This window comes from Ochotona curzoniae, unplaced genomic scaffold (genome assembly GCF_017591425.1).
Source record: "Ochotona curzoniae isolate NIBS_2020 unplaced genomic scaffold, NIBS_Ocur_1.0 scaffold_4683, whole genome shotgun sequence".
Taxonomy (NCBI): Eukaryota; Metazoa; Chordata; class Mammalia; order Lagomorpha; family Ochotonidae; genus Ochotona; species Ochotona curzoniae.
The window spans coordinates 6,777,586-6,803,061 of NW_024467121.1; the positions used below are offsets into that span (position 1 = coordinate 6,777,586).

A 25,476-nucleotide genomic window follows, 5' to 3' on the forward strand; every position below is an offset into this window, starting at 1 on the left:
CTGCAGCATCCATGGATGTGCATGAGAGCTACATGGGATGTAGGGTAAATCATGCTAGGCTGCAGAGCATTCTGACACACTGGGGCTAGGAGCAGATCTGGTTAGGGTTAAAGGGGATTCAGCCCAACTAGGCTATGGCATCCACTGTGTCTGTGAAGACCGATTTTCTCATTCTGGTGCAGAACTATCAAAACCATTCAAGTAACACCCTTGGAACATTCTTCCCCATATGAAGGTCTCTAAGGCATCATCAAAGGGCCATGCCCTCTCCATGGGGTGCTGTAGTTTGACATGCCCTATCTCCAGGGTGGTGCAGTTTTACAGCCAGGAAAGTAGCCCCTCCCTTTATTCCCTTCGGACACAGGAGGAAGATAAATAAATTGAAACATTTGCCCCACTCACCTTCCTCCATACCTCAATCCACCCATCCCTAATTGGAAGCCCAATTGGGTGTACATGCCTCTCAACTATGTAAACAATATTAAAAATAAAATTAAAAACTAAGCACCCGAATTGAATTTAAAGCACAAAATACACACATGATTCCAGGGTTTAATATGATAAAGATTTAAAATATAGATTGCATGCTGAAATTACATTTCAGACAGATCACATTACGATATTTTCAAGTTAATTCTACCCATTTCCTTTTACTTTTTAAGTGTGGCTACTTTCAAATTCTAAGTTACATTTATGTGGGCCACATTTCTTTGGCCAGTGGAATTACTCTGCCTGTGTTTGGTAGGTACTTCTAAGAGGCAATGATGCTAGTCTCACGTTGTAGTCTCAAAGAGCCACACATAATATTTGTATTTTGCCAATGACTGTAAACTAGTACACAGATAAGAAGTATGGAACTAGAAATATCATTGGGGGAGAAGTAAACGTTGCTTCAGCGTCCAGCAATTACTTACTTGAAGTGAGAGCTACAATGTGAGATATGTGGGCCAAACTGCTGGTCTTATGTATTTATGGAGATCCACATTAAGAAACCCCTTTGGAAAACAGCTTCACAACATGTGTTAGGCTGGTCTCTATGAAACTACTTGTATTTGACTTTTTAAAAGTTTGTTTATTCAAAAAGCAAAATGACACATGGAGAGACAGTATCTTCCACCCCTGGCTGATGCTGCGATTTCCCACAGCAGTCGGGCCTAGAACAAGCTAAATTCAGGAGCCAAGGAACTCCATCCAGACCTCCCAGATGGGGGTAGCAGAAACCCATGTACTTGAGCTGTCTCAGGTGTCTCCCAGGAGCATTAAGAGCAGGCTGGATTGGAAGCCTGGGATAGCTGGAACTTAAAATATCTTTACTATTTTATTGGTTTTGATCAGATAATATCAGTGGTCTAATTAAGAAAATCAAGAGCCTAAACAAACACCCATGCTATTTCCCTCAGCAATTTCATTTCTGGACCTGTAACTTATTTCTCAGGTGTATATGTGTATGTGTATGTGTGCGCGTGCGCGCAGGACCTGTTTGCCCAGACTCAAGGATTTGTGTTTTGGTCTTGATCTTGATATCTTTGTGTAGTCCTCCGCATGTGGTCCTAGGGTTAGTTTGAGACCAGCGGAAGTCCTGCTGTGTCACTATTGAGAGTAGACTACGAACAGTGAGAGCATCCATCAGCTCACATGCTCTAGGTCCAGCTGCCACGTCCTGAGGACCCCACAGAAAGGCCCACGGAGTACGGACCTAGCTGTGCGGCGGCCACCTGCTACCCGGGGCCTCCCAACAACTGCAAGAGCAAGAGGCCATCAGCTGACTGCCACTGCCGCTCCCAGCTGGCTGCAGCTGCACCAGAGGCTCTGAGCCCCAAATTGTCAAGTGAAGTGGTTCCTGGGCTCCTGAGCCACAGAACCTGAGATAACAAAGTGATGTTTTTCGTAAGCTGCTAATGTTTGTGTTACATAACAAGAACAAACTGATATGTCACATGAATGAAAAGAACTTCCTTACTTCATTGTAACCAACAACCCAACGCAACACCGAACACACGTCCTGAGCTATGGCTGACTGGCTCAGTGGGATGCTCTCCAGTAGTTAAGAACCCTGGGTTAGCTCCAGCCTCAGGAACAAAAGTGGGTAGCGGAAGCCCAAGGAACATCTCGGGGGAGGTCATGACCCGGAACCACTTTCGTCAAAACACAGGGCAAACTTTTCCAGGCTCCTGGCTTTGGATCAGCTGAGCTCTGGCCATTATGGCCATTTGGGTAGTAGCGGATGAAAAAATCTCTCCAGCTCTCCTCTCTGTGTAAAATCCACCTTTCAGATAAAAATAAATGTATATTTTAAAAAGCCTAGTACTAAACTGGACTACCTACTGCATTCCATGGTCATGCCTAAGTCATGATCTCGGCCTACTAATTTGACTTTTCCTTATTGTGTTTGAAGCTGCTTTTAATTTTTCTTTCTTAAAGAGTTATTTATTTATTTATTTATTTATTTTTAAAGGCAGAGCAACAGAGAGGAAGCCAGAGATCTTCAATTTGCTGGTTCACTCTCCAAATGGCTACAGCAGCCAGGGCTGGGCCAGGAACTCCATTCCGGTCTCGCACATGGACCGTCTTAAGTCCTTGTGCTATCCACTGCTTTCCTAGGCAAATTTAGCAGGAAGCTGGGTCAGAAGTGGAGCTGCTGGGACTTGAACCTTTCGTGGGATGCCAGCGACACAATCAGTGACTTGATTTGCCATACTGCAAGGCAGGCCCTTGCTCTCCATGGTTGAGCTCCCCAAGCGCTCTCTATGCATCCCAGCTGATTGCAATTTCTCACTAAAGCTCCATTAACTGGATCAATGGCTTATTTGACTCACTTGACTTTTTAAAGGAGCCAGACTTATTTTGTCTGCAATGCAAATGTGTGTATATATGTTAACTCTTGAACTCTCAGCCAGCTTGCATATCAGGGTTAAAACCAACAGCTCTGAAGGCTGCAGAGGGAAGGGTGGACTTGATGTGAGCAGGAAAAATGACATGTGTGTAGCAACGGAAGAGGAGAAGAGAAACAAAAACCATGTGTGAGACTTTCTCATAATGAGATGCAAACTCCCTCTGCTCATTTTTCTCACTCCCACCTGTCATCAGAGATACCAATCTCGGCTCCGACTTACAGCTACAGGGCCTGCTGTCACCTGTGGAACGAAGGAAGGATGGCGCCTCTCTTGCTCGTCATGTAGGTGCAGAACACAGGTTTGGTGGGAGCCGGCTTCTGGATGGTTCTCAGTGGTGCTGCCTTCTGCTGCTCAAATCCTGGTGGCTCCTCTGCCCTGATGAAATGTGGCATGAGTGAGGTGTGCCACTGTCTGCAGCTCCTGCCTTGTGCCTTGTCTTTTGGATTGCTCACTCTGGCAAAGGCCTCCTCCTGTTGGGCCCTTGGGGAGCCCACCGGCAAGGAGCAAGGCTTCTAAACACTGTCCCGGAAGATACTGGAGTCAGATCCTGCCAGGACCTCGGGCTCTGCTGACACCTGGATCAGAGCCTGCTGAGAGGTGATGAACCCACACTGCTCCACTGCCTTCCTGGCTAAGCTCCTCCCAGATTCCTGACCTGCAAGAGAGAAGACAAGGTTTGCTCTTTGAAACTTTCAGTTCCCTGTGAATACAACGAAAGCAGCTGTAAACAGCTGGATTAGACCAAAAAAGGAATTTCTTTTCTAGTGTTTGGAAAGCATGTTACTAAAATCACATGTAGAATATGCTCAACTTTGGTGACTGATTTTATTTTCTTGCATCTTAATTTTATGTAATCATACCAATTTTGGTTGAATAGGGTGGCTGATTATTGTAAGTGTAAGCTCTCTATCATCATTGGTAGACACCTTTCTAACGTATTTCTTAATCTGCTCTATTTCAGAAAGGTTTTAGCTGTATGTTTTTCAGGGCTAGATGTCAAAGCCAGCCCATTACAATTTTCTAAAAGTTTATTTATCTGAGAGGTAGAGAAAGAGATTGGAATTTGCCTGCGTGTCCGTTTCCCAGATGCCCGGAGGCAGAGGCAGGGTCTCGGTGTGGGTCCCCCAGTGAGTGACAGGAACCCAGTTACTGGAGTCACAACCACCTGCCTCTCAAATAAATACATGTTTATCAAATTGCAAATCTGAAAGCAGATCATCATCAAGAGAGCTGAGGCCCAGAGAGCCCTGGCAAAGGTGCGATCCCCTTAGCTTGCGGGGTAATTGCAGGTGCCAGCCGTGCCCGTGCCTGCTGGTGAGCATTCCTGCTGTCCTTGCCGCTCCTCAGCAGGTGGGACTCAGCCCTCACGTCCTGTCCAGCCAGTGTCTTCCAGTACTCAGGTTGCAAATGTTGTGGACTGTAAAAGTTTCCTTTTCTTAATCCACTTTCTCTCATGTTAAACGTGAAAGTTGCATTGAGGCCTTTGTTGTTCTTTGTTGAAGATTTTGATCTGTTAAATTACAATGCTTTTCATACTCTCAGTGAGAGACAAATGTGACTTCACCTTTTCTTTAGGTAGGATGAAGCCAAGCAAGCCAAAACAAAAATAAAACCAAAAAGCAAGCAAACCCTAGGTTCCCAGGTAGCCAGGGATGAAATTGGTAAGAATATGCAATTGGGCAAACAGCAAAACTGCCACCGGGCCTGGCACAGTAGCCTAGTGGCTAAAGTCCTCGCCTGGCATGCACCAGGATCCCATTTGGTCACTGGTTATATCCCTGGCAGCCGTGCTTCCCATCCAGCTCCCTGCTTGTGGTCTGGGAAAGCAGTATAGGATGGCCCCAACTTTGGGAACCTGTACCCGCGTGGGAAACCTGGAAGAGGCTCAGCTCCTGGCTTCAGATCGGCACAGCTCAGAGCTGTTGCGACCACTTGGTGAGTGAATCAATGGACAGAAGATCTTCCTTTCTTTCTCTCTTCTCTGTGTATCTGACTTGCCAATAAAAATAAAATAAATCTTCAAAAAAAAAAAAAAAAACACCCACACTGTCACTGCCACTAGTCAAGAAGCTGCTATTGTGAAGAATTCTAGAAACTGCGAGAGGCAGTGGAGTGAGATGCAACCTGCCACACCTCGTCAAAGTCCCAGGGAGAGCATGCCTTAGTTCCTTCACTCGACTATGAGCTACTCACAAGGCCAAGTAGAACTCGTTATCTCTTCACTGAAAACAGCACACCACCAACTCAGCACCAAAAATGTAATAGTCTAGAGGCATGCAATAAACGGCCTTAATATTTGTAAGGATCATTTTACTGTCTAAAAATATACAGTCTAAAAATGGTTAGAAATGAACAATAAGGAAACCATCATGCAAATTGTAAATGCAATAACCCATTCCATACTATCTTTTTTTTTTTGGTTGCATCCCATGTGTTTTGATGTTTTTTATTTCATTTTCATTTCTTCTAAGTAATGAATAATGTAACAATGAATAATTATGTGAAACGCTGTTACATGTCAGAAGACAAATTTTTTGAAAGCTAATTTTCAGACCAGGCACTTGGCACAGTGGTTAAAACACTATGTGCAATGGCTGCACCCCATACTGGAGTGCCTAGGTTTGGTCCTAGCTTCCTTTGCGGCTTCCTGCTGTTGCACATCCTGGAAGGCAACAGTCCCAGCTCAAAGACGGAGCTCCTGCCCCCTCCACATTTCTTAGCCTGTCCCAGTTCCAGTTGTGGTAGGCCACATGAGGAGTAAACCAGCCAATGGAATATCTCTCTCCCTCTACACTCTCTCTGTGTCATGTATTATACATTATATATTATTAATATGATACAATTACATATGTAAGATTTATATTAAATACATTTTAAAACTTCAAATACGATATAATTTTTTTAAAAGATAAATTTCTTTTTTGTTGTTGGTGGTGGAAAGTCAGATGTACAGAGAGGAAGAGAGACAGAGAGGAAGATCTTCCATCCGATAATTCACACCCCAAACAGCTCCCTCAACGGCCGGAGCTGCACTGATTGGAAGCCAGGAGCCTAGAATTTCCTCTGGGTCTCCCACACGGGCACAGGGCCCAAGGCTTTGGGTCGTCCTTGACTGCTTTACCAGGCCACAAGCAGGGAGCTGGATGGGAGGTGGGGCCTCTGGGACACAAACTGGCATCCATATGGGACCTTGGTGCATGCAAGGCAAGGACTTTTTTTTTTAAGATTTATTTTTATTATTATTTTTTTATTGGAAAGGCGGATATACAGAGAGGAGAGACAGAGAGGAAGATCTTCCGTCCGATGATTCACTCCCCAAGTGAGCGCAACGGCCGCGCCGGTCCGAAGCCAGGAGCCTCTTCCGGGTCTCCCACATGGGTGCAGAGTCCCAAAGCTTTGGGCTGTCCTCGACTGCTTTCCCAGGCCACAGGCAGGGAGCTGGAAGGGAAGCGGGGCTGCTGGGATAGAACCGGCGCCCATATGGGATCCCGGGCATCCAAGGCGAGGACCTTAACCACTGCGCCACCGCGCCGGGCCCAAGGCAAGAACTTTTGACTGCTAGGCTACCACCTGGGCCCTAAATTATAAATTTCTTGGATCATTGTTTTTTTTGTTTTGTCACCTTTTTATACATATCTAGGTCTACACATCTTTTGTTTCTGAAAATTTATTCTTTGTCTACTTCTTTTTTAAATGTTTTCTTTATTTGAAGACAGAGTGAACAAGAAAAAGAGATAAGGAGACAGATCTTCCTTGTACTGGTTCACACCCCAATGGCCACAGCAGCAGGGACTGGGCCAGGCCAAAGCTGGGAGCCAGGAATGCCAGCAGGTCTTGCATGGGAGTGACAGGAACCCAAGTATTTGAGCCATTATCTGCTGCCCCCTAAGGTGACCATCTGCAGGAAGCTGCTTGAGGTGGCTTCAGCTGTTGTGCTGCAGTGTCCATCCCATAAGTCTTTTGAGCTCGTAAATATGATCATTAATTGAATATATGGGTAGGGCCCGGCACAATAGCATAGGGTTAAAGTCCTCACCTTACATCCGCCGAGATCCCATATGGTCACTGTTTCTAATCCCAGTGGCCCTGCTTCCCATCCAGCCCCCTGCTTGTGTCCTGGGAAAGCAGTTGAGGACGGTTGAGGACAAAGCCTTGGGACCCTACACGTGTGTGGGAGACCCGGAAGAGCTCCTGGCTCCTGGCTTCAGATTGGCTCAGTTCCGGCTGTTGCGGCAGCTTGGGGGAGTGAACCATCAGACGGAAGATCTTCCTCTCTGTCTCTCCTCTTCTCTGTATATCCGCCTTTCCAATAAAAATAAATAAATCTTTAAAAAATGAATATATGGGTAAACTCAATCTTAAGTGAGAGTAAGTTCTGTGAGATTTCTCCCATGGGAAATAATATTTTTGGATGTGCAGAGTTCTGTATACATGTTGGTCCTACTGCTTTTCTTAGGATAGAAAGGTGGGGGAGAGGGGAAAGGGGATGGGTAAGAAATCAGATGAAAAGGATTTCCCCAAATGACAGCCTGCCCATATTGCCTTGTGCATCACCGAAGGTGACTCAGCTTTGCTGGGTCCTTGTAATGATGGGTCACGTTTTGGCTGCAAGCTGGGTCTTCTGAACAGGTGGACGCTTCCCTCTGACCTTACTTCCCCAAGATCTCAGCAAGTTTCCGGCACACCATTGCACTGCGTGAATACTGGATGACTGAAGGAATAGAAGAAACCACGGACATACACCACGCATGAGAGGAACAAATGGTATCAGGATACTTTGAGCTGTCAGTGGCACAATGTCAGTGTCAAGGGACTCCCATGTTAAGGATGCTTTTTATTTCATTGGACACAAAGTTCATAGCCAGGGCAGTCCCGAAGTCCATCAGGCATCTGAACAGCGTCATGGAGGGCCCAGCTGGTTTTCATTTTTGCACTCAGCTATCCTCAGCATATTGGTGATTTTAGAGTTGCAAAATGGATATAGGAATTCCAGATGTGAGCTGCAGGCATGACCATGCCCAGCCAAGAAGAGGTGCTGCTGTCTCCCACGTGTCTGGGATTGCCACAGAGGCAAACTTTGCACAAGAGCTTCCTCACTGACTTCCACTCAGACCCCGTTAGCCAGGATTGGCGCACAAGCCCATGCCTTAGTTGACAAAGGCTACAGGCAGACATCAGTAGCACCTGGGCACAGAAACTGCAGAGAAAGCGATGACAAGGAAAAGAAAGATGTGTCATAGAAATAAGAGTGATGGAGGTGGGACAAAGCAGTTAGCTTGTGGAGTATGTCATGCATAGTATGAGGTACATTAGTTAAACCTGTTGCATTGTTGTCTGTATAAACACCGTCTTACACCAGCATCTGTATGAAGGTGGTTGGACAATATTACTACTTCTAGAAATGTTTTTCATGTTAATTTTATTTGAAAGGCAGTGTGTGTGTGTGTATGTGTGTGTGTGTGTGTGTGTGTGAGAGAGAGAGAGAGAGAGAGAGAGATTTATATATAGGGAAATGCTGAGTGCCAGGAACTGAGTCTGGGTTTCTTTGGTGAATGGCAGTGATCCAAATATTTGAGCCATCATCTGCTTTCCCCTCAGAGTGCCCGTTAGCCAGAAGCTGAATGAGAAGTAGAGCCAGAACAGCAAGCAGGCACCTGCTATGGGATCCAGGTGTCCTAAGCAGTGTCTAGGCTTCCCAAAGTCAGAAGAACAAAGTTTGCCTTAGTACTAAAAAGAGTAGCATACAAATGGGAGGAGGAAATGGTACGTTAACTAAACTGATCAAAGGAAAGGTATAATGGATGAGAATGAGAAAACTATATTTTTTAAAATGCACTTTAAGTTTTTGTTAACAGCATTTTAAAATCGTTGTGGGTTTATTGCATATTTTTTAGTGTTAGAAGCTACAAAAGTGAAAACATACAAGTAGATTCAGTGATCCTCACACTCTCGGGAAACAAAGTGGATTTTTATACAATGCCTGTATAACTTGAATTTCTAAGTTACTTGTTACTAATTAATAGAAAACGTAAGTGTAAGTTTAGACATCACATGCATCGTACCCTCTAGTTCCTGCCATTTCCCTTGGGTGGTGTAGAGTTGGGGAGGGGCAAGACGCGCCGATCACCTGTTTGACCTACTGTCTTCTTCAGGCTGTTGGCAATAGCATTGCCCAGGTTGCTTCTAAAGAGCTGTCGTCTTGCTCGCTTGACGTGCCGGCCTGCTTTGCCACTGACCTTTTGAAAAACCCCAGAAACATGTTCCTCTTCTCTGCCTCTGGTGTTTGAGATCTCATAAGACCTTCCCATTTTATACCATATTTCACAGCAGACTTAAACATCCAAATATATAGCTGTTAATGAATGTGGTGTTGATTTACAGCAGAGTGTCACCGCCCCAAAGTCGAGTGAGCCTGGCACATAATAACCTTCCATGAATACTCGCTTAGTGAAAGAAGTGAATCATTTATACAATAGTGAGACTTCTAAGATAATTATGATAATTTCAGCAAAACAATGTTGACATTAACCTGCATGTGTTAACCTTATTTTTGTTCAGAAAATTAGATCTTACTAATCTTTTAAAAAAATTAAATACTGTATTTTCTTCAAATTAGAGACTTGCAGTGATATGCTGAATAGATACCTAAGCTTGACAATTACAACATTTGTATATTATTTAAACACTATACATCTGGGAAGATAAAGACATAATTTGCCAGGAAGAGAGGATAGAATGGGTGTATGAGATAAGAATAGAACCTATAGATCTCTGTGGGACCTTATGCCTTTCTCCCACTCTCTAGAATTTCAAACATGTTACTTTCACAGCTGTTACTCTTGATCACATGAGTAAACCAACATGTTCAAAAAATACTTGCCTGATTTCTGACATGTTAGGAAGTTAAGATAAATTTATTTTGTAACATTTATACATATAAAAGTATGTGTATTTATTGTGAGTCTCATTTATGAAAGTATTTTTATATGTACAGTAAAGTGCAATTTTAAGTTTTGTATTGTTTTTTTTTTAATCTCCTAAAAATCCCATGAGATGAAAAGAACTTAAAAATCAACATTATTGGCACAAGATTCATGTTCATGTTTACTCATGTAAATAGCACAAAATAATGCCTAATTAGTGTGGTTGGTAAATTTTTGGTACTTTAATTTTCTCTGTTATCGTAAACCATGCAGAAAATGCTTGCCTATTGAGAAGTGCAGAATTGTCAGAGCTTAAACAGCTGACATCTGCTTACTCTCTTAAAAAAAAAAAAAAGAATAACAAGCCATTTCAGCCTAATCTACCTCAAATGTGCTCATGTAAATGGAGGTGCATCTATTGACCTGTGCTCTTTTCAGCTCGGGATTGGCCCACATGGTTTATGAGACCAGGAAGGCGGATTTGAAATGCAGATGTCGAGAGAGTGAAGTGCACCCTCCCCCTTTTGTCTTTGCTGTATCTGTCAGGGTGAAAAATGGCTTGCACCAGGGTCAGTCACCCATACTCACTTAATTACTTTTCTTGGACCCACAGAACTGTCACAAGCTGTGGTGGATGAGGGAGCCGTCCCTCTTTTAGTCCTCTGTATCCAGGAGCCAGAGATTGCTTTGAAAAGGATCGCCGCTTCGGCCCTCAGTGATATCGCCAAGCATTGTCCAGAATTAGCACACACCGTGGTGGATGCGGGAGCCATCGCTCACTTAGCCCAGATGATCGTCAGTCCCGATGCGAAACTGAAGGTATCGAGAAGCAAGGGCAAAACCATGCACAAGCTTGGCTTCTGACAAATCCAGAGGAAGGAAGCACGTGTCCACCTAAAACAATTAGCCAGTTATCATGGAAAGCAGATAGGAGGCTGTAACATGTTTGGTCTCTTAATACATGAAAGTCACTAAGGATTAGACAACAAAAATGCAACTGGGAAAACAGTGTGATGCTGAATTAGAAATTGCAACATTGTTAACTCGAACACCAAAATAAAGAATTGAGAATCTCACAGTCGGGATAATGATTGACTATTAGGGTTGGGGGGACAGAAGGTTTTCTAGCCCTCACCATAATTTTTATGTTTTTTTCTGAAAATTGCTATATTTATATTAATCTTTGTCATAGCTTTCTAAGATCTAACTTTCAGTTAGCAGACATTAATTATGCTGTTATCTCCTAATAGGTATTCTGTAAAGTTTTTAAACCATTACTGCTAACTAAACAATGGGAGGTTCTTTGAGTTGTTGTCAATACCATGCCCCAAATATGATGTTGCTCATGTTTAATGGTGCAAGTCCTAAATTATTGCATGCATATTTTATAATTAAGACCTAGTGTTCATCCAAAAGTCATATTCTTCAATCATCTGATTAGATAAAGTTCTGAAATAGTCAGCAGAGAACTCTTGAAAAATCAGAAAATTTTTAAAGCTTGAGTGTGTACCTAGGATGTGAATGCCTCAAGCCTCAGAAATCCTTGGTTATGTTCACTGTGTCATTGCTTTTGCTTTGGCCTCAAGTCGTTTGGATGTGTATAACGCTGTGACAGGGGCGCCTGGACTTTGCCACGGGTGACCAGAGTCCAGGTCAGCTTGGCTTCTGTTTCTCCACCCGCCAGCGTCAGGTCCTGTCTGCACTCAGTCAGATCGCGAAGCACTCGGTGGACCTTGCAGAGATGGTGGTTGAAGCAGAGATTTTCCCAGTTGTTCTTACCTGCCTGAAGGACAAAGACGACTACGTGAAGAAGAATGCTTCTACGTTAATCAGAGAGATTGCAAAACATACACCCGAGGTGAGACAGAAGCAAGGGGCCCAGGTCCAGTAACAGAGTGAGTCTGTTTTCAGTCAAGCATCCGTTTGCTTATGGGTCCCTGAGGGCTGAACCCCGTGAGCTGGAGCGCTCAGGGCATCCCTTGGCTCAGCACAGTGGATGTGGGCACCTTGCAGGGAAAGTATGGAGCAACAGCTCCCCTCCTCAAGGCAATGACAACAGGAATGTCTCTGTACTTTACTGAATTCCCCAGAGGAATGTTGCACCCAGTTGAGAACAGCGAGGTTAAGTTAATGGAGTTGGAGTTTACAACTCCAGTTTCCCATCATTCCCAGTTTTCCATGTCTGGATTGTGGGGCTGTGGACCCTGATATCCTTACCATTTTGTGTCCGCTGGGAGTGATGAGATTATCACACATACCTGCGGCACCCACTCTCACAGCTACTGTTAACAGGCATTTCCTGCTCTGAGTTCTGAATTGAAGGATAGAGTCAAAGCATGACTGGGTTGGTTTTGAAGGCATATCTTTCTTCTCTGTGTATGTGTTGACTAATCCATTCTCATTTCATTGCACTTTTAAAGTTCTCATCCTTTATTTCACCTGACTTCTTTATTTGGGTGAGAGTTTTCAAAATTGAAGTGCTCCCAACCAATCCTCATGGCTGGCAAAGGGGGCATCATTCAGTGGGCATATTTCAAGTTTGACCGTGTCTTTCAGCATCCAGGGATTAATCTGATTCATTCATTCATTCTCCTGCACTGCTCCGGGTCCCAGTATTTCTGTTTTTACTGGTTCTTATCTGGTCCTAAATGAGAGCGGCAACACTAACCTAATGTTTGAAGATCATCTTATGCTTTATGGTCCCACTTACCCTGCTCTCTTTCCCTTAGCTGTCCCAACTGATAGTTAACAGAGGAGGAGTGGCTGCTGTGATTGATTGCATCGGGTCCTGCAAAGGGAACATAAGGCTGCCCGGCATCATGATGCTTGGTTACGTGGCGGCTCATTCCGAGAACCTGGCAATGGCCGTCATCATTTCCAAGGTTGGTGCCCTTCATTTCTCTCCGGTCAGTACAGTAAGATGTTCTGAGGCAAGACCACACTTGATATTCTTCCACAGATACCACTTATTACTAATCAGAGCAAAAGAACATCCTGAAAAAAAAAAAAACCCTGTTTCAATGCTGATTTCAATGTTTATTGGTAAGTTTTCCAAAGCAATCCTTGAAATAAGTGAAGTTTAATCAAGTCTTGGGTAGTGTTTAATGCCAATAAGCTGTCAACTCTTTTGAATATTATGTGTGTACAGATGTTAGGTATATCGACATGTTGGAGGATTGTGCCTACTTACACAATGTGCAAAGCAAACTTGGATTAAAAGTAACTCTGGAGGGGTGAGTGCTTGACCTAGCAGGGAGGAGACCTATTAGGATGTCCACATGTCACATCGGAGTAACAGGACCCCAGCTCTGGCTCCTAACTCTAGCTTCCTGCTGATACATTCCCTGCGAGACATCAGAAAATGCTTCAAGTACCTAGGACTCTGCCACACATGTGGAAGGCACAGGTGGAGTTCTAGGCACTTTACTTTAGGCTGGCCTACCCCTGGCCACTGTGGATATTTGGGAAGTAAATCAGCAGACAGGCACAGCTCTTTCCTTCTCCTTTCCTTTTTAAGAATTATTTTGTTTTTATTGCAAGTCAGATATACAGAGAGGAGGAGCGACAGAGAGGGAGATCCTCTATCTAATGATCTACTCCCCAAGTAACCACAATGGCCAGAGGTTAACCAATCTGAAGCCAGGAGCCTGGAGCCTCTTCTGGATCTCCCATTCACGTGCAGTGTACCAAGGCTTTGGACTTTCCTTGACTGCTTTCCCAGGCCACATGTGGGGAGCTGGATGGGAAGTTGAGCCACCAGGGTTAGAACCGGCACCCATATGGGGTACCCCGGTGCATGCAAGGCAAGGACTTTAGCTGCTAGGCCACCATGTCGGGCCTTCTCTCTTTCTTTCTTTCTTTCTTTCTTTCTTTCTTTCTTTCTTTCTTTCTTTCTTTCTTTCTTTCTTTCTTTCTTTCTTTCTTTCTTTCTTTCTTTCTTTCTTCTCTGCCTCTTAAATAAATCAGTAGATAAGAATAATAACAGTAAAACTGTTGTAAAAGTCATACCAGTAGTAACTATGCTTAGATGTCTGTATTTTCCCTTTTCTGTCATCTGAGCAGAGAGTGATGGTGGCTAAATTCTCCCTCTTTATCCAGTTTCCCTTCTTCAGCTTTCACAACCTGATTTATCTTTTTACATGTCTGTGATGTCAGATAGCAGTGTTTCTGTTCATTTATTTATTTTTTTCTTCAGGAACTTGGCTAGCTCAATTCACAACTTAGTGTGAGCCTACCACATTTAGGACAAGCCCTGTCCCATCGCAGTTACTCAGAAAACACGGGTGTGGATGCTGAGTCTGCCTTCTCCCCAGTGTGGAGCAGCCGCTGCTATACGCTGCAGAGAAGCGCAGGTGCTCTCCGCCTCCTCCTCACCCGGATGGCTGCTTCCTGCCTGGACCACACGGATTCCCGTCTTTGTTCCTGTGTGCTGCTCTTGTCCCTTGTATTCTGATGAGAGCGCAGTGCCCTGCTGGTGACTACAGGACAGCTCTTCTTCCTTTTTATCTTATTTTTAAAAAGATTTATTTGTATTGGAAGGACAGATCAGATTTATGGAGAGACAGATCTTCCATCCTCTTATTCACTCCTCAAATGGCCATGAGGGCCAAAGCCGATCCGAATCCAGGAACCAGGAACTTCTTCCTGGTCTCCCACACAGGTGCAGGGTCCCAAGGCTTTAGGCCATCCTCCACTGCTTTCCCAGGCCACAATCAGGGAGCTGGATAGGACATAAATCAGTGTTCATATGGGATCCTGGTGCTTATAAGGCCAGAATTTAGCCATTGAATCATCCTGCCGTGCCCAGCAGCTCTTCTTGATCCCTGGTCCCTGTGTGGATGGTCAGACAGCACCTTCACAGGGAGACTGATAAAAGGAGCAGCAGTTGTTGGCACTGGCCGCTCCCAGACTGCTTGTGTTTTCCAATGAGCTGAAGGTCAAGGTGGCAGATGTAGCTGGCGACAAACCACACAGTGTCCCCTGCAGCAGGGTCAGGACTGACAGTGGTTGTTCACCCTCAGGTAGTGCACCCCTGCCGGCTGTGCAGCTTGCTTTCCTGACAGCGAGACCCATGGAGCACCGAGCTCCAAGGGTGGCCCTGGGTGAGGGGCCAGCCCCTGCTCCTCCCTGGTCGGTCTTGTGACAACACCCTGGGTGTGTGGACTTTCCTGGAAGCTGCTGCATGTGGAAGACAGGTCTGACCTCTTATGCTGGCAGACACACTAAGGAAAGGGAGGAAATCTGGCAGGTGTCTTGAGGAACTGGTCTTAATAACCACATCAAATCGTGGAAGAAAAAAAAAGGGTGCATGATGATGTTGGCATGTGATACTAAATTTAAGGTGATGACCGGAGTCTGGAGTTAGAAAATGATGCCTCTACAGAATCCAGAGTTAGGATTTGGTCTGATTATTTGGTTCTTCTGTGGGTTTATGAAATGGGATTCATGCAGAACCCTTCAGCCTCTCCTGCTTTCTTACATAGATAACATTGGAAATTGCCTACAGGGTGAAATGTAAGCACATTCTTATAGCATAACACACAGGTCATATCTACTTTCACATTCAATCATGGGGAAAAAAAGGCAAAAGTATAAAAGTTAATGGAAAATTCCCAGAATTAATTGAAAAAATATTTATGTGCTATCAGGGGGTTCCCAAAGTGTGTGAAAAGTTCATGTTGTCTTTAAGTTGCAATGAACTTTTTGAAGTTCCTTGTGTTTCTGGAATTTGTGAAAGTATTTCATGTAAAAGACACTTAAGATCCTTTTTTACTCCATTCATTTGATTTTAATTCTACAATCGTTTTTTGTTGTTGTTCTCAGCTTTGTTAGACTTGACAAAATGGCTATTCTTGGAAGATTCTAAAATGACATTTTTTTGACAAAGGCAAATGCAAAATTTCAAAACTCCTAGATGTTTCCCGAGTGTCACAGTGGAATTGAATTTTGCCTATTTCCCAGTCTGCAGCATCTGTTGTCTGGTTAAATGCTCCCCTATTAGAGGGGGGGAAGCTAGTGGAGATATTCTTAGTTGGTCGGATTGTTACAGATAATTAAGGTAATTTAGTTGGAGTCATTTTATTGACTTAAAGCAATGACAGCCGCTGTGATGTGCTCATTTATTGAGCCATTTAGGGGAAAAAGGGGATGAAGGCTGAAATGATTTCTTCTTATGTTTGAGCGATGTGGAAGACTCTTTAATCCTGCTCGAGCTTCCTAACACTTGCTCTTTTGATCAACACCACAGGGTGTACCCCAGTTGTCAATCTGCCTGTCAGAAGAGCCAGAAGATCACATTAAGGCCGCTACCGCTTGGGCGTTAGGGCAGGTTGGGAGACACACTCATGAGCACGCCCGCGCCGTGGCTGTCACCAACACTTTGCCAGTCCTGCTCTCCTTGTACATGTCGGCAGAGAGCTCCGAGGACCTTCAGGTGAAAGTAAGTACATGCTTAAATGCAGGTCTGTTTTGACGTGTGTTTGCAAATCTGTGATTTTAAATACTTGAGGTTGTGTAATGAACAATATTGTTTTTAGGAAGCAAGAAATACAAATCTATCCGGATTAAGGTCACTCTTTGAACACGGCTGTCCTTGTCTCTAAAAAAAAAAAAAAAAAAAAAAAAATCAGTGCTAGTCTTTAAGAAAAGGACTCCATAAATGCAAAATGGCTGATCCAAATGAGGATCTGGCTATGGCATCTTACAGCCCTGTTGGTTTTCCTTATGAGGGAAAGATTGAGTTAAAATTTGCTACCAAGAATGTGGGTCCATTTTACATTTTGAAAGTTGAGTCTGGAGAGAATTTAAGATGGGATTTGAAGTCACATTTAAGAAATGAGACCTGTGAGAGAGGGTTCTGTGTGTTCCAGCTCTCCTAGCCACCAGGCACCCTCATCTTTCAGCTGTGTGTCTTAAATTGTTCTTTTAAAAAGGAATCACCCACAAATTTAACTAATTTGCACATTTTAAAATTGTGTATTTTTAAAGGCAAATTTTCTGAAAAAAATCATCATCTCTTTTTTAAATCATCATCTGTTAAAATGATTCACAAATATGAGTAAAAAGTCAAATGGGTTGTTTAATAATTTTAAAAATTGAGAAAAAGGACAAGATGTGATCCAATATACCTCTTGTTGGGAAACTGACTTTGAATGCAGCCTACAGAACTGGCCAAACTGAGAAGAAATCACACGCAAAAAAGTAAACATTCAAGATAAAATTAACATCAGCAAATGAAGTTGTCTAAATTTTACTTAAACGAGCAAATTAACAAATAGAAAAACACACTGCTGAAACTTTGGATGTCAACAACAAGACAGCAAGGGAATCTGAAAGCCACAGATGATGCATCATTTATTTGACGTAAAAGCTTCATAATGGTGCATTTACATTTATGTGGTTAGATCTGCATGTTACTGCTCTGCAAACTCAGTGTGGGAAGTTGATTTCCGAGATTAGCATTTTGAAAATTTGTCTAAGACTTTGTGGATCCGAGTAGCAAGCGACTGAGAGCTCAGGGCTGCCCTCACATGTCCCCAGTGCCAGGTGTGGTCCTTGGCAAGGCTTGGTAGAGCTGGAGTGGAAGCCTGTGTGCCCGCTTGGGTCTTTTCTGCTTAGACCAATCTGACTCTTGGTCAGGTGAGAAACATTCAGTTTTGATTTATCCAAGTGTGTCAATTTACATAGCCATATCATCTTAGCCTTTCTCGGTAGTCCCCGTTCAGCCTCCTATTTCTGTAACCCATTATCATCATTTTGTTTCTCCTTTCCCATCCAGCTTTTTCCTCCTCATCCTTTTCTTGTCTCTCGTGAGAGCCTTTGGGACAGGCTGTCTCCAGGCTACAACAGTAACCATGCTCAGCGTAGAGACTGTCCATAGGAAAAAAGGTGCTCTCCATCCTTGCAAATTCCTGCGTTTAACAGCTTTCAGTGTCTTTCATGGTTTGAAATGCTGTGTTGGAAGAGAAGAGCTCACATGTGAATCACTAACTGTGTGGTGACTGGGGCTGAGAGATCCTTGCACACTGCGCATGTCCTGGATCCTCGGGAGCGCTCCATAACTTGATTTTGAAAGAATGAGCATGATGTTATGTTGTTGAAATGCCTCTGGAGTGAGATAAATCTGACAGCTTCATTTTCTGAAGACAGCTCTTACTGGGTTTTAGTTTAACAAAGGTGATTTTATTAGGTTACTTAATGAAAGTTAAGCTCCTTCTGCCTACATTTGATGCACTATTTGCTCTCAGGAAATAGTTTGGGTTTTAAATCATAAAGTGGCATCTTTGTAAGTCATTCTCCCGTGGACAGTGTTTCCAAGGCTTTAGGTCATTCAAACATTTTCCTATTGTACAGCCTTGATCTTTCTTTTTCCTTCCCCAAAGTCTCTCTTCAGTTGTTGTTTTAAAGGCTTTAGGATGAAGTTCCTTCAAGCCCGTTTGATTTGACATTGTCTCAGTAGGGAAGTGTATCCAAGAGTGTCCTGAATTATCTAATGGTGTTTCTTATTTGCTACTCGGTGGCAGCATCTCAATTATAAAGCCATATTGAAGTTCACCCTCCTCCCCAGCTCCACAAAAAGTGCATCTGGTTCTGTAAGCATATTCAAACTGGTTCCAATGTAAAAAGATCCAGCCAACAGCCCGTTGGAGTTCCTCTCTCGTCACACAGCCTCACCATGTGCCTGCGCCCGGATTATTTCAAACACTCAATAAGCTTACCTACACATATGTTGAGAATATTCAGACATCTGTGCTTTCAATTTAGAGACATCGTGTTGCAGTGTTCCATCTCAGTTTGGTGTCTGAGTCAGTTGATTGTTTCATTGCAAAACCATTTCTAAGATGATTCCTTGATTCATCGTTCATGTGCTCATAGTGCCTCTTTCACTTTTTGGTAGTTTTATTGAGATATAACTCATGTAGTCTATAACTCACCCACTTAAAGTGTGGTTGTTAGTGAATGGACAGAATAGTGAGATCATCAATACAATCTAATTTTAGCACATTTCTTTCCTCATAAAAGAAATGCTGTACCCGTTAGCAGTCATCCCACATGCCCTATGCCTGGCTCCAGGCAGCCATTTATTTGCTTTCTAGCTCTGTGGATTTCCCTCTTCTGGCTATGTCATTTAGGTAGAATCACTGATTCATTTGGATGGCGCTTTTACTGAGTGTGAGTGTCCAGGCTCTTCTGTGTTGTTGTGTTTATTAGTATTTTGTTCCTTCTTATTGGTATACAATATCCTATGGTATTAATGTACCATGTTTTGCTTACTCATTCGCTAGTTGTTGGATAATTGGTCATTTTCACCCTTTTTTGGCTATGATGAATAATTTGCAGTGGAGGTTGTTTTTCAAGTTTTTGTGTGGATATGTTTATTGAGCAGACTTGAAGGGTCTCCAAAAAGCTCATGGAAAAACATATATTATGAAAAAACTATGCCTGGCTTTCCCTTTTTTGCACCAAAACAATTCTCTTTGTCTATAACTTTTTGGCATATTTTCATTTCCACAGGTGAACATTCTAGATCATTAGTGATTGTCAACCAGACTGTTTTCTAATGTGGCTGTGCCATTTTACATTATCACAACCTATACATGAGGCTTCCAATTTTTCTTCAACCTTGGCAACTTTATTATTATCTTATTTTTGCTGAGAACCATCTTAGTGGATATGAACTGCAACCTCATGGTTTTTGATTTGTAGCTCCCTAATAACTAATGAAGCTGAGAATATTTTCATATTTGTATTGATCACTCAAATATCTTCTTTGGAGAAATGTATCTTCAGGCCCTATCCTTGCATATCTTAAAATTGGATTATTTATATTTTAATATTGAGTTTTCAAAAAGGTCAAATAAGATCTGTGATTTGCATGTATTTTCTCTGGTTTTGTGAGTCATCAAAATACTTCCTTGGCGGTATCGTTTACAGCATAAAAATTTCAAATTTTAAGGAAATCGAGTTTATGTGTAATTTTATTGTTAGTTTTTTAATGTCAGATCTGAGAGAGCTCTGCCTCGCTGAAGGTCAGGGAATCAAGCTCCCCATACTCCCCCTCCGTTTTAATAACGGAAACTCTGAACCAGAATGTTTTTCCAGCTTAACTTTTTGTTAAAGTTTTAAAACATTGAAACAGTTTTTAGCAAAAATCACCCATAAAGGAAAGCAACAATGAATATTTCTTATCATTCCCCTTTTCTGTGAAAGAACACTGAAGTTGTAGCAAGTATTCACGTAGTACTGACAATTCTATTATGTTAATTACTGTTTTTAGGTATAGCTGAGGTTAAAAAATAGTGGTGTTGTCTCCTACTGTGTTTTTTACAGTATCCAGTTTCAAAATGTGCTACCAAGCTATAGCCGATGGCTCCAATTCAAGGTGATGTGGTACTTGCTTGCAGAAAAACAAATGAATGGGATTGAGAATATAGAATAGATTCTCTTATGGTTAGTTAACTGACTTTTCACGAAGGTGCCAAGGCAACTTAACATGGAAAGACTAGTCTTTGCAACAAATGGCACTGGGATACTTCTTAGATCCTCTTGTAGAAATGTGAATGTGGACCCTGGAGAGGATTGGATGCTGAATGAGCCCTGAGACCTTTGTGTGGAAGGCTTATTCAACTCACGGTGGCACCGTCGGCAGATGATGGAATCTTTAGGCAGTGACACCTAGTGGAAGGTCTTTAGGTCAGAGAAACTGCTTCAGAAGGTAGTTCTCCTAAGAGGATTGTTTTAAAAGCCCGAATTTGACCCCACTCAGTCTCTCTTTATTTTCTCATCTGGTCTTATGATCATCTCCTCTCCTATACGCTCATACCGTGTGCCTTTTACCATGTTGCAATACAGTCACAAAGATCTCCCCAACAGATACGTGAGGCCCATTTGATCTTGGACTTGGTAGTCTCCAAAATAGAAACTCTCCTTCCTTGGTAAATGGTCCACTGCATGTATTTCATTGTAGTCATAAAAAGCTGATCAGAATTTTATCACAAATTGAAATGTAAACCCCACAACTACAACCCCATAGAGAAAAAGGAGCACATTTTCATGACCTTAGATTATGGAATAAGCTCTTGAATATGGTGCCTAAAACTCAAGTGATAAAGCGGGGCATGGAGAGAAACTTGTTAACGTTTCATTAAAATTTAAAAGTTTGGTGCTTCTAAAGATACCCTGAAACTTCCGTAAGAGAACACCAAATGGCGGGCAATGCTGGTGCAGCAGGAGGGTCCTGGAATGGGATGCTCTGGCAGCAGCATCAGAGAAGTGCTAGGAGTGGCTCCTTGACACTAACCTAGAGTGCCTGACTATGGACATGAGAACCAAGTCCCCAGAGAAGATCTGTCTCTCCCCCTGCTTGTCGAGGAGTCTAACTGAGACTAACTTTGTCCTCAGGGCATCACTGGAGAATTGGGATTTTAAGATTGTGCTGGTGCTATCAGAGACCACAGTGATCTTGTCAGCCTGGGTGTGAAGTCCTCCAGGGAGCCAGCCACCACTGTCCAGGGGTCCATCACCTGACCAAAGTCTCCACTGTGCCTGTATGGAAAGGCTGTGATGAGGAACAAAATCTGTCAGTCCCATACTGCACTGTCACATAGTGACCAGGGGCTTTGTGGTAGTTAGTGTCTCCTTTCTACCCCTAGAGGCAGCCAAAGTCTCGGCCCCTGTGTCCAAGAAGCTACCACTGGTGGCTGGCACTGACCGCTGCCACATCTCGGTCAAGGACTGCAGGGTCACTCTGAGCCCTTTGATGCCATCTCCAAGACTACAGCCGCCTGACCCCTGATCTCCTGACCATGTATTCCTATCAGGAATTCCATCCTGTAGAGATCCACACCAGAGTTTGTGTGCAGAGAATCCAGGCTCCCGCTTTGGCTACAACACAGGTTTTTACAGAAGAAAAATAAAATGAATTAAGCCTGTTTAATAGCAACAGCTAAAAAAAAAGGGAAACCTGGATGAAGCTCCTGGATTCTGATTTCAGCGTGGCCCAGTGCTGGCCATTGTCATCATCTGGGGAATGAACTCATGTATTGTGTAATTTCATATCTACAAAATGTCCAGAAAAGTCAAATATCCTATCGAAGGTAGACCAGGTAGTTGTCTGCCCCTGGCTGGTGATGGGTAGCAGGAAAAGATTTTGCACAGGCATGAGGTTTATTTTGGGAGATGAGGAAAAGTGTTCTGAAATTAGATTGAGAAGATGATTGCATAATTTTATAAACTTGTTAACAATCATTAAATAGTGTATTTGAACCGAGTGAATTTAAAGTAAGTAAATTATATCTCAATATAAAGTTGCTAAAAAGAAGTCCTAAGGTCAGAATTAGACAAGTAAACACAACCTCAATTAGCTAATAGTGGATGATACAGCTGATTATTAATCACAGCACACACATAATTCCTCTCTGGAAGAATATAGTAGCAAACTGAGCAGAGTTATTCTAAATGAAAACCAGTAATAGCTTGTGAATTTCCTGTGTCATTGAACTCCTACTAGAATTCTTTGTTCGTGACTTGACAGTGCATCATCAACTGGGAACTGCTAAAATCAGAGTGTGGCACGGTGGATGTGATTTCTGCTATGCAGTTAGTAAATCATGTGTCTGATAGGAGTAATTAGGTTGGCCTGCTAAGATCTGCATCATATCAAGGTAGCTTGCATTGATGCGGTAAGGTGTGTTGGGAATGAGCCAATGTTGGTTATTCTACTTAAGGGGGGGAAAAAAAGGTTGGATTCTTTCTTTCTTTTCTTATATCATTGTATTCCATCTGATTCATAAAACAACATTTGAAGACAAATGATGTTGAGAGGTAAGAGATTCAAGACTCCTCAGTCTGGGTCTCTGGGAAATCTTACATTGAAGAGATCTTCAACTGATAACACACACGCTGTGAAAGTATTTTCTGAACCCATTTACTGATTGATTATAAAACTCATGGTGTGGGAATTAAAGATGCTTTTCTCTGAGAGTGTCACTAAGCATTCTGATCCCAAAAACTCAGAGTGAGAACAGGTTAACAGGGAGGACCCCAAGGATGCACCGAAGCACGGAACCTCACAGGCAGACTGGTTTCCAGCACAGAGCAGCCACACCCACTTGTTGTGAAACTTCAGGGAAGCAGGCCTTCGTGAAACCAGCATGGTCTTGGTGGTAAAGCAGTTTCAGCAGGGGGCCAGGGGGGCGGTACTGTGTGTGGTGTCACTTGGAAGAGCGCACTGGGAAAGTGGGAAGTGTGTGCATGTGTGTGTGTGGAGGGGGGATATTTCCTGTTGCCGAGAGGAGCTTTTCTCAGCAGTTGAGGAAACTGAATCTGTTGTGCTTTTCTCTTTGGCTGGGAAAGTCTCTGCTCCATGATCCGTAGCAGCTCTCTGTGAGTGCTCAGTGAGTAATGCCCACAGTGGACCTGTTTAACCGCATGCATGGAAGCTGAGAAACGTTTTGGCTTGGAGAGATTACCTGACAATGACAGGTTAGAATACACTAAGTTATTTTGCTCCTGTTAGCTGACTAAATGAAACAGGATGGATTCATTATTTCAGTTTCCATATGTTTAAAATTTATATTAGTAAAATAAGATACATCTTAATTCACAGGCTATAGCTTTGTGCTTTAAAACTTTAATTTTCTCCCAGGTCTTTTCAATGACACAGTGTGGCACTCAGGGCTTAACACCAAGACAGCTGGCAGGGCTTCGTGTGATGACTAATCCAAAGTGGAAGGAGTTTTCCTGACAACTATTTTTAAAACAAGATAGTTGCAGGATGGACTGGGAAATGCATTTTATCTTCAAGTTCCAGGACTTTGAGACATGATGAATTAATTCTTGAGGTGCTTCCATTGACCCACTCACATTTTGTTCACATTTTGTTAGAGTGAAAAAGCCATCAAGAACATCCTCCAGAAGTGCATCTACCTCCCAGCCCTCGAGCCCCTCCTGTATGACGCACCCCCCAACATCCTCAAGCACGTGCTGGAGCAATTCAGTAAGGTGAGAAATGTTCGGGTACATCTGAGCTCTGTTCTGCACTGAGACCTTGCACTGATCTGCACCACTGGGGAAGGTGGCACGGGTTGCACAATTGACACACAAATAAAACACTCATTGTTTTCACCAGCTCCATATTGTTTTTGTCCTCAGTGTTCTGAAGAAGTAGTATACCAATACATAAGGTTTTTAGTACAAATAATTCACATAGATGGTAACTTTGAGTAATGTTCACCGTGTCTTTTAAGTCTCTGTCACCTTGGGGATGCTGCAAAGATCTTATAAATGACAGCCGTGCTAGGGAAGACAGGTCAGGCTGCTGGAGGTAAACGCATCCAGCAGAGATTACCACCGCTGGCACCGAGGGATGAGGGATGAGGTGGTCAGGTGGCTGTTACATCTTGCTCCACCCCAAACACTCCAGGGACGGGGGTCTGGCAGGTGACAGAGCACAGCATATGGGCACTCCAGCCCTGGAGTCAGTTAACCCGCCCCCAAAATAGAAGCACAAAGAGTGCTTATATCACGGGATCTTTATCAAGATTAAACAAGAGGCTCCACAACAAGAACTGGATCCCAACAGAGGTTACATGTAAAACCAGAAAAAACCAGAATGTCATTTCTTACTTTTAATCTTAACCAAAAGGCTGAGGAGTAATTTATAAAATTGTGTCTTAGGTGATAAAGCATGCAAGTGACTTGCTAAAATGCTTTGCTTAACTGGAATGGAGCAATTTCATTTTAATGCTGCAGGAAGCGAAGTGCTGTTTGCAGGTTGTATTTCTGTAAATAACAGACAACTGTCTGTCGTTCTAGCTAGGTAGACTTGGTTCCCAGCGCCCATCTGAAAGGCAGATTCTGGCAGCCTCGGTTTTCTTAGTGCTTCTCTCAGCCTCCAGCTGCTCAGCCTCCAGCTGCTCAGCCTCCAGTGCCACAGGTCACAGGAAGCAGCCATTCTCTTGAAGCTGTCTCAAGGTGCCCTTCTGAGTTCATCTCTTCTTTCAAGAAAAATTGGTCATTTTTTTCCCTCTCTGAGTTAACCTGGACAAAGGAAATTCACTGGGATCTACCCTTGAGAAATCAACTAACAACCAATAATGCAGAAAAACAGCTAAATTATCCAGGGGAAAATGGATCCAGTTCTCTTATTAAGATTGATTGATGTGAAACAGTTAACAGAGACAGACAAAATGAATCTTCCATCCGGTGGTTCACATCCCAAATAACTACGAAAGCCAGAGTTTGGAGCAGGTTGAAAGCAGGAGTCAGGAGCTTTTCCTTAGTCTCCTACATGGGTACAAGGGCCCAAGCATTTGGGCCACCTCCTGATGCTTTCCCAGCGTGTTAGCAGGGAGCTGATTAGGAAGCTAAGCAGCCAAGACTTAAATTGCCACTGGTTTGCTGGCTCATAGGGGGTTCCTGCATCACAGGTGGCAGCTCAACTGGCTGTGCCACAGGACTGGCCCCTCGCTCAAGTTTGAATGCAGAATTGACTTTCTCACCGCCCCCCCCGCCCCCCCCCCACACAAGCTTGCCTCACCTGTAGCAATGTGCTTTCCACACCATGCGCCTTTGCCATGCACCTGCTCATGCTTTAGTGTGCAGTACTTTCACATTTGATCACAAATTAGTGATTAGTCCTTCCTGCCCCCATACATTCT

At 43.3% G+C, this 25,476-nt stretch overlaps 1 protein-coding gene across 2 annotated transcripts in view; it reads left to right on the forward strand.

Annotated features, from left to right (window-relative positions):
• The window catches only part of SPAG6 (sperm associated antigen 6), a 56,311-nt gene that overhangs the window by 24,896 nt on the left and 5,939 nt on the right, over positions 1 to 25,476 (forward strand). For both annotated transcript variants that reach the window (XM_040968084.1, XM_040968085.1), the window contains exons 5-9: positions 10,431 to 10,636; positions 11,502 to 11,675; positions 12,547 to 12,699; positions 16,065 to 16,256; positions 23,702 to 23,818. In XM_040968084.1, coding sequence (XP_040824018.1) covers positions 10,431 to 10,636; positions 11,502 to 11,675; positions 12,547 to 12,699; positions 16,065 to 16,256; positions 23,702 to 23,818 — 842 coding nt within the window. The remainder of the gene's footprint in view (positions 1 to 10,430; positions 10,637 to 11,501; positions 11,676 to 12,546; positions 12,700 to 16,064; positions 16,257 to 23,701; positions 23,819 to 25,476) is intronic.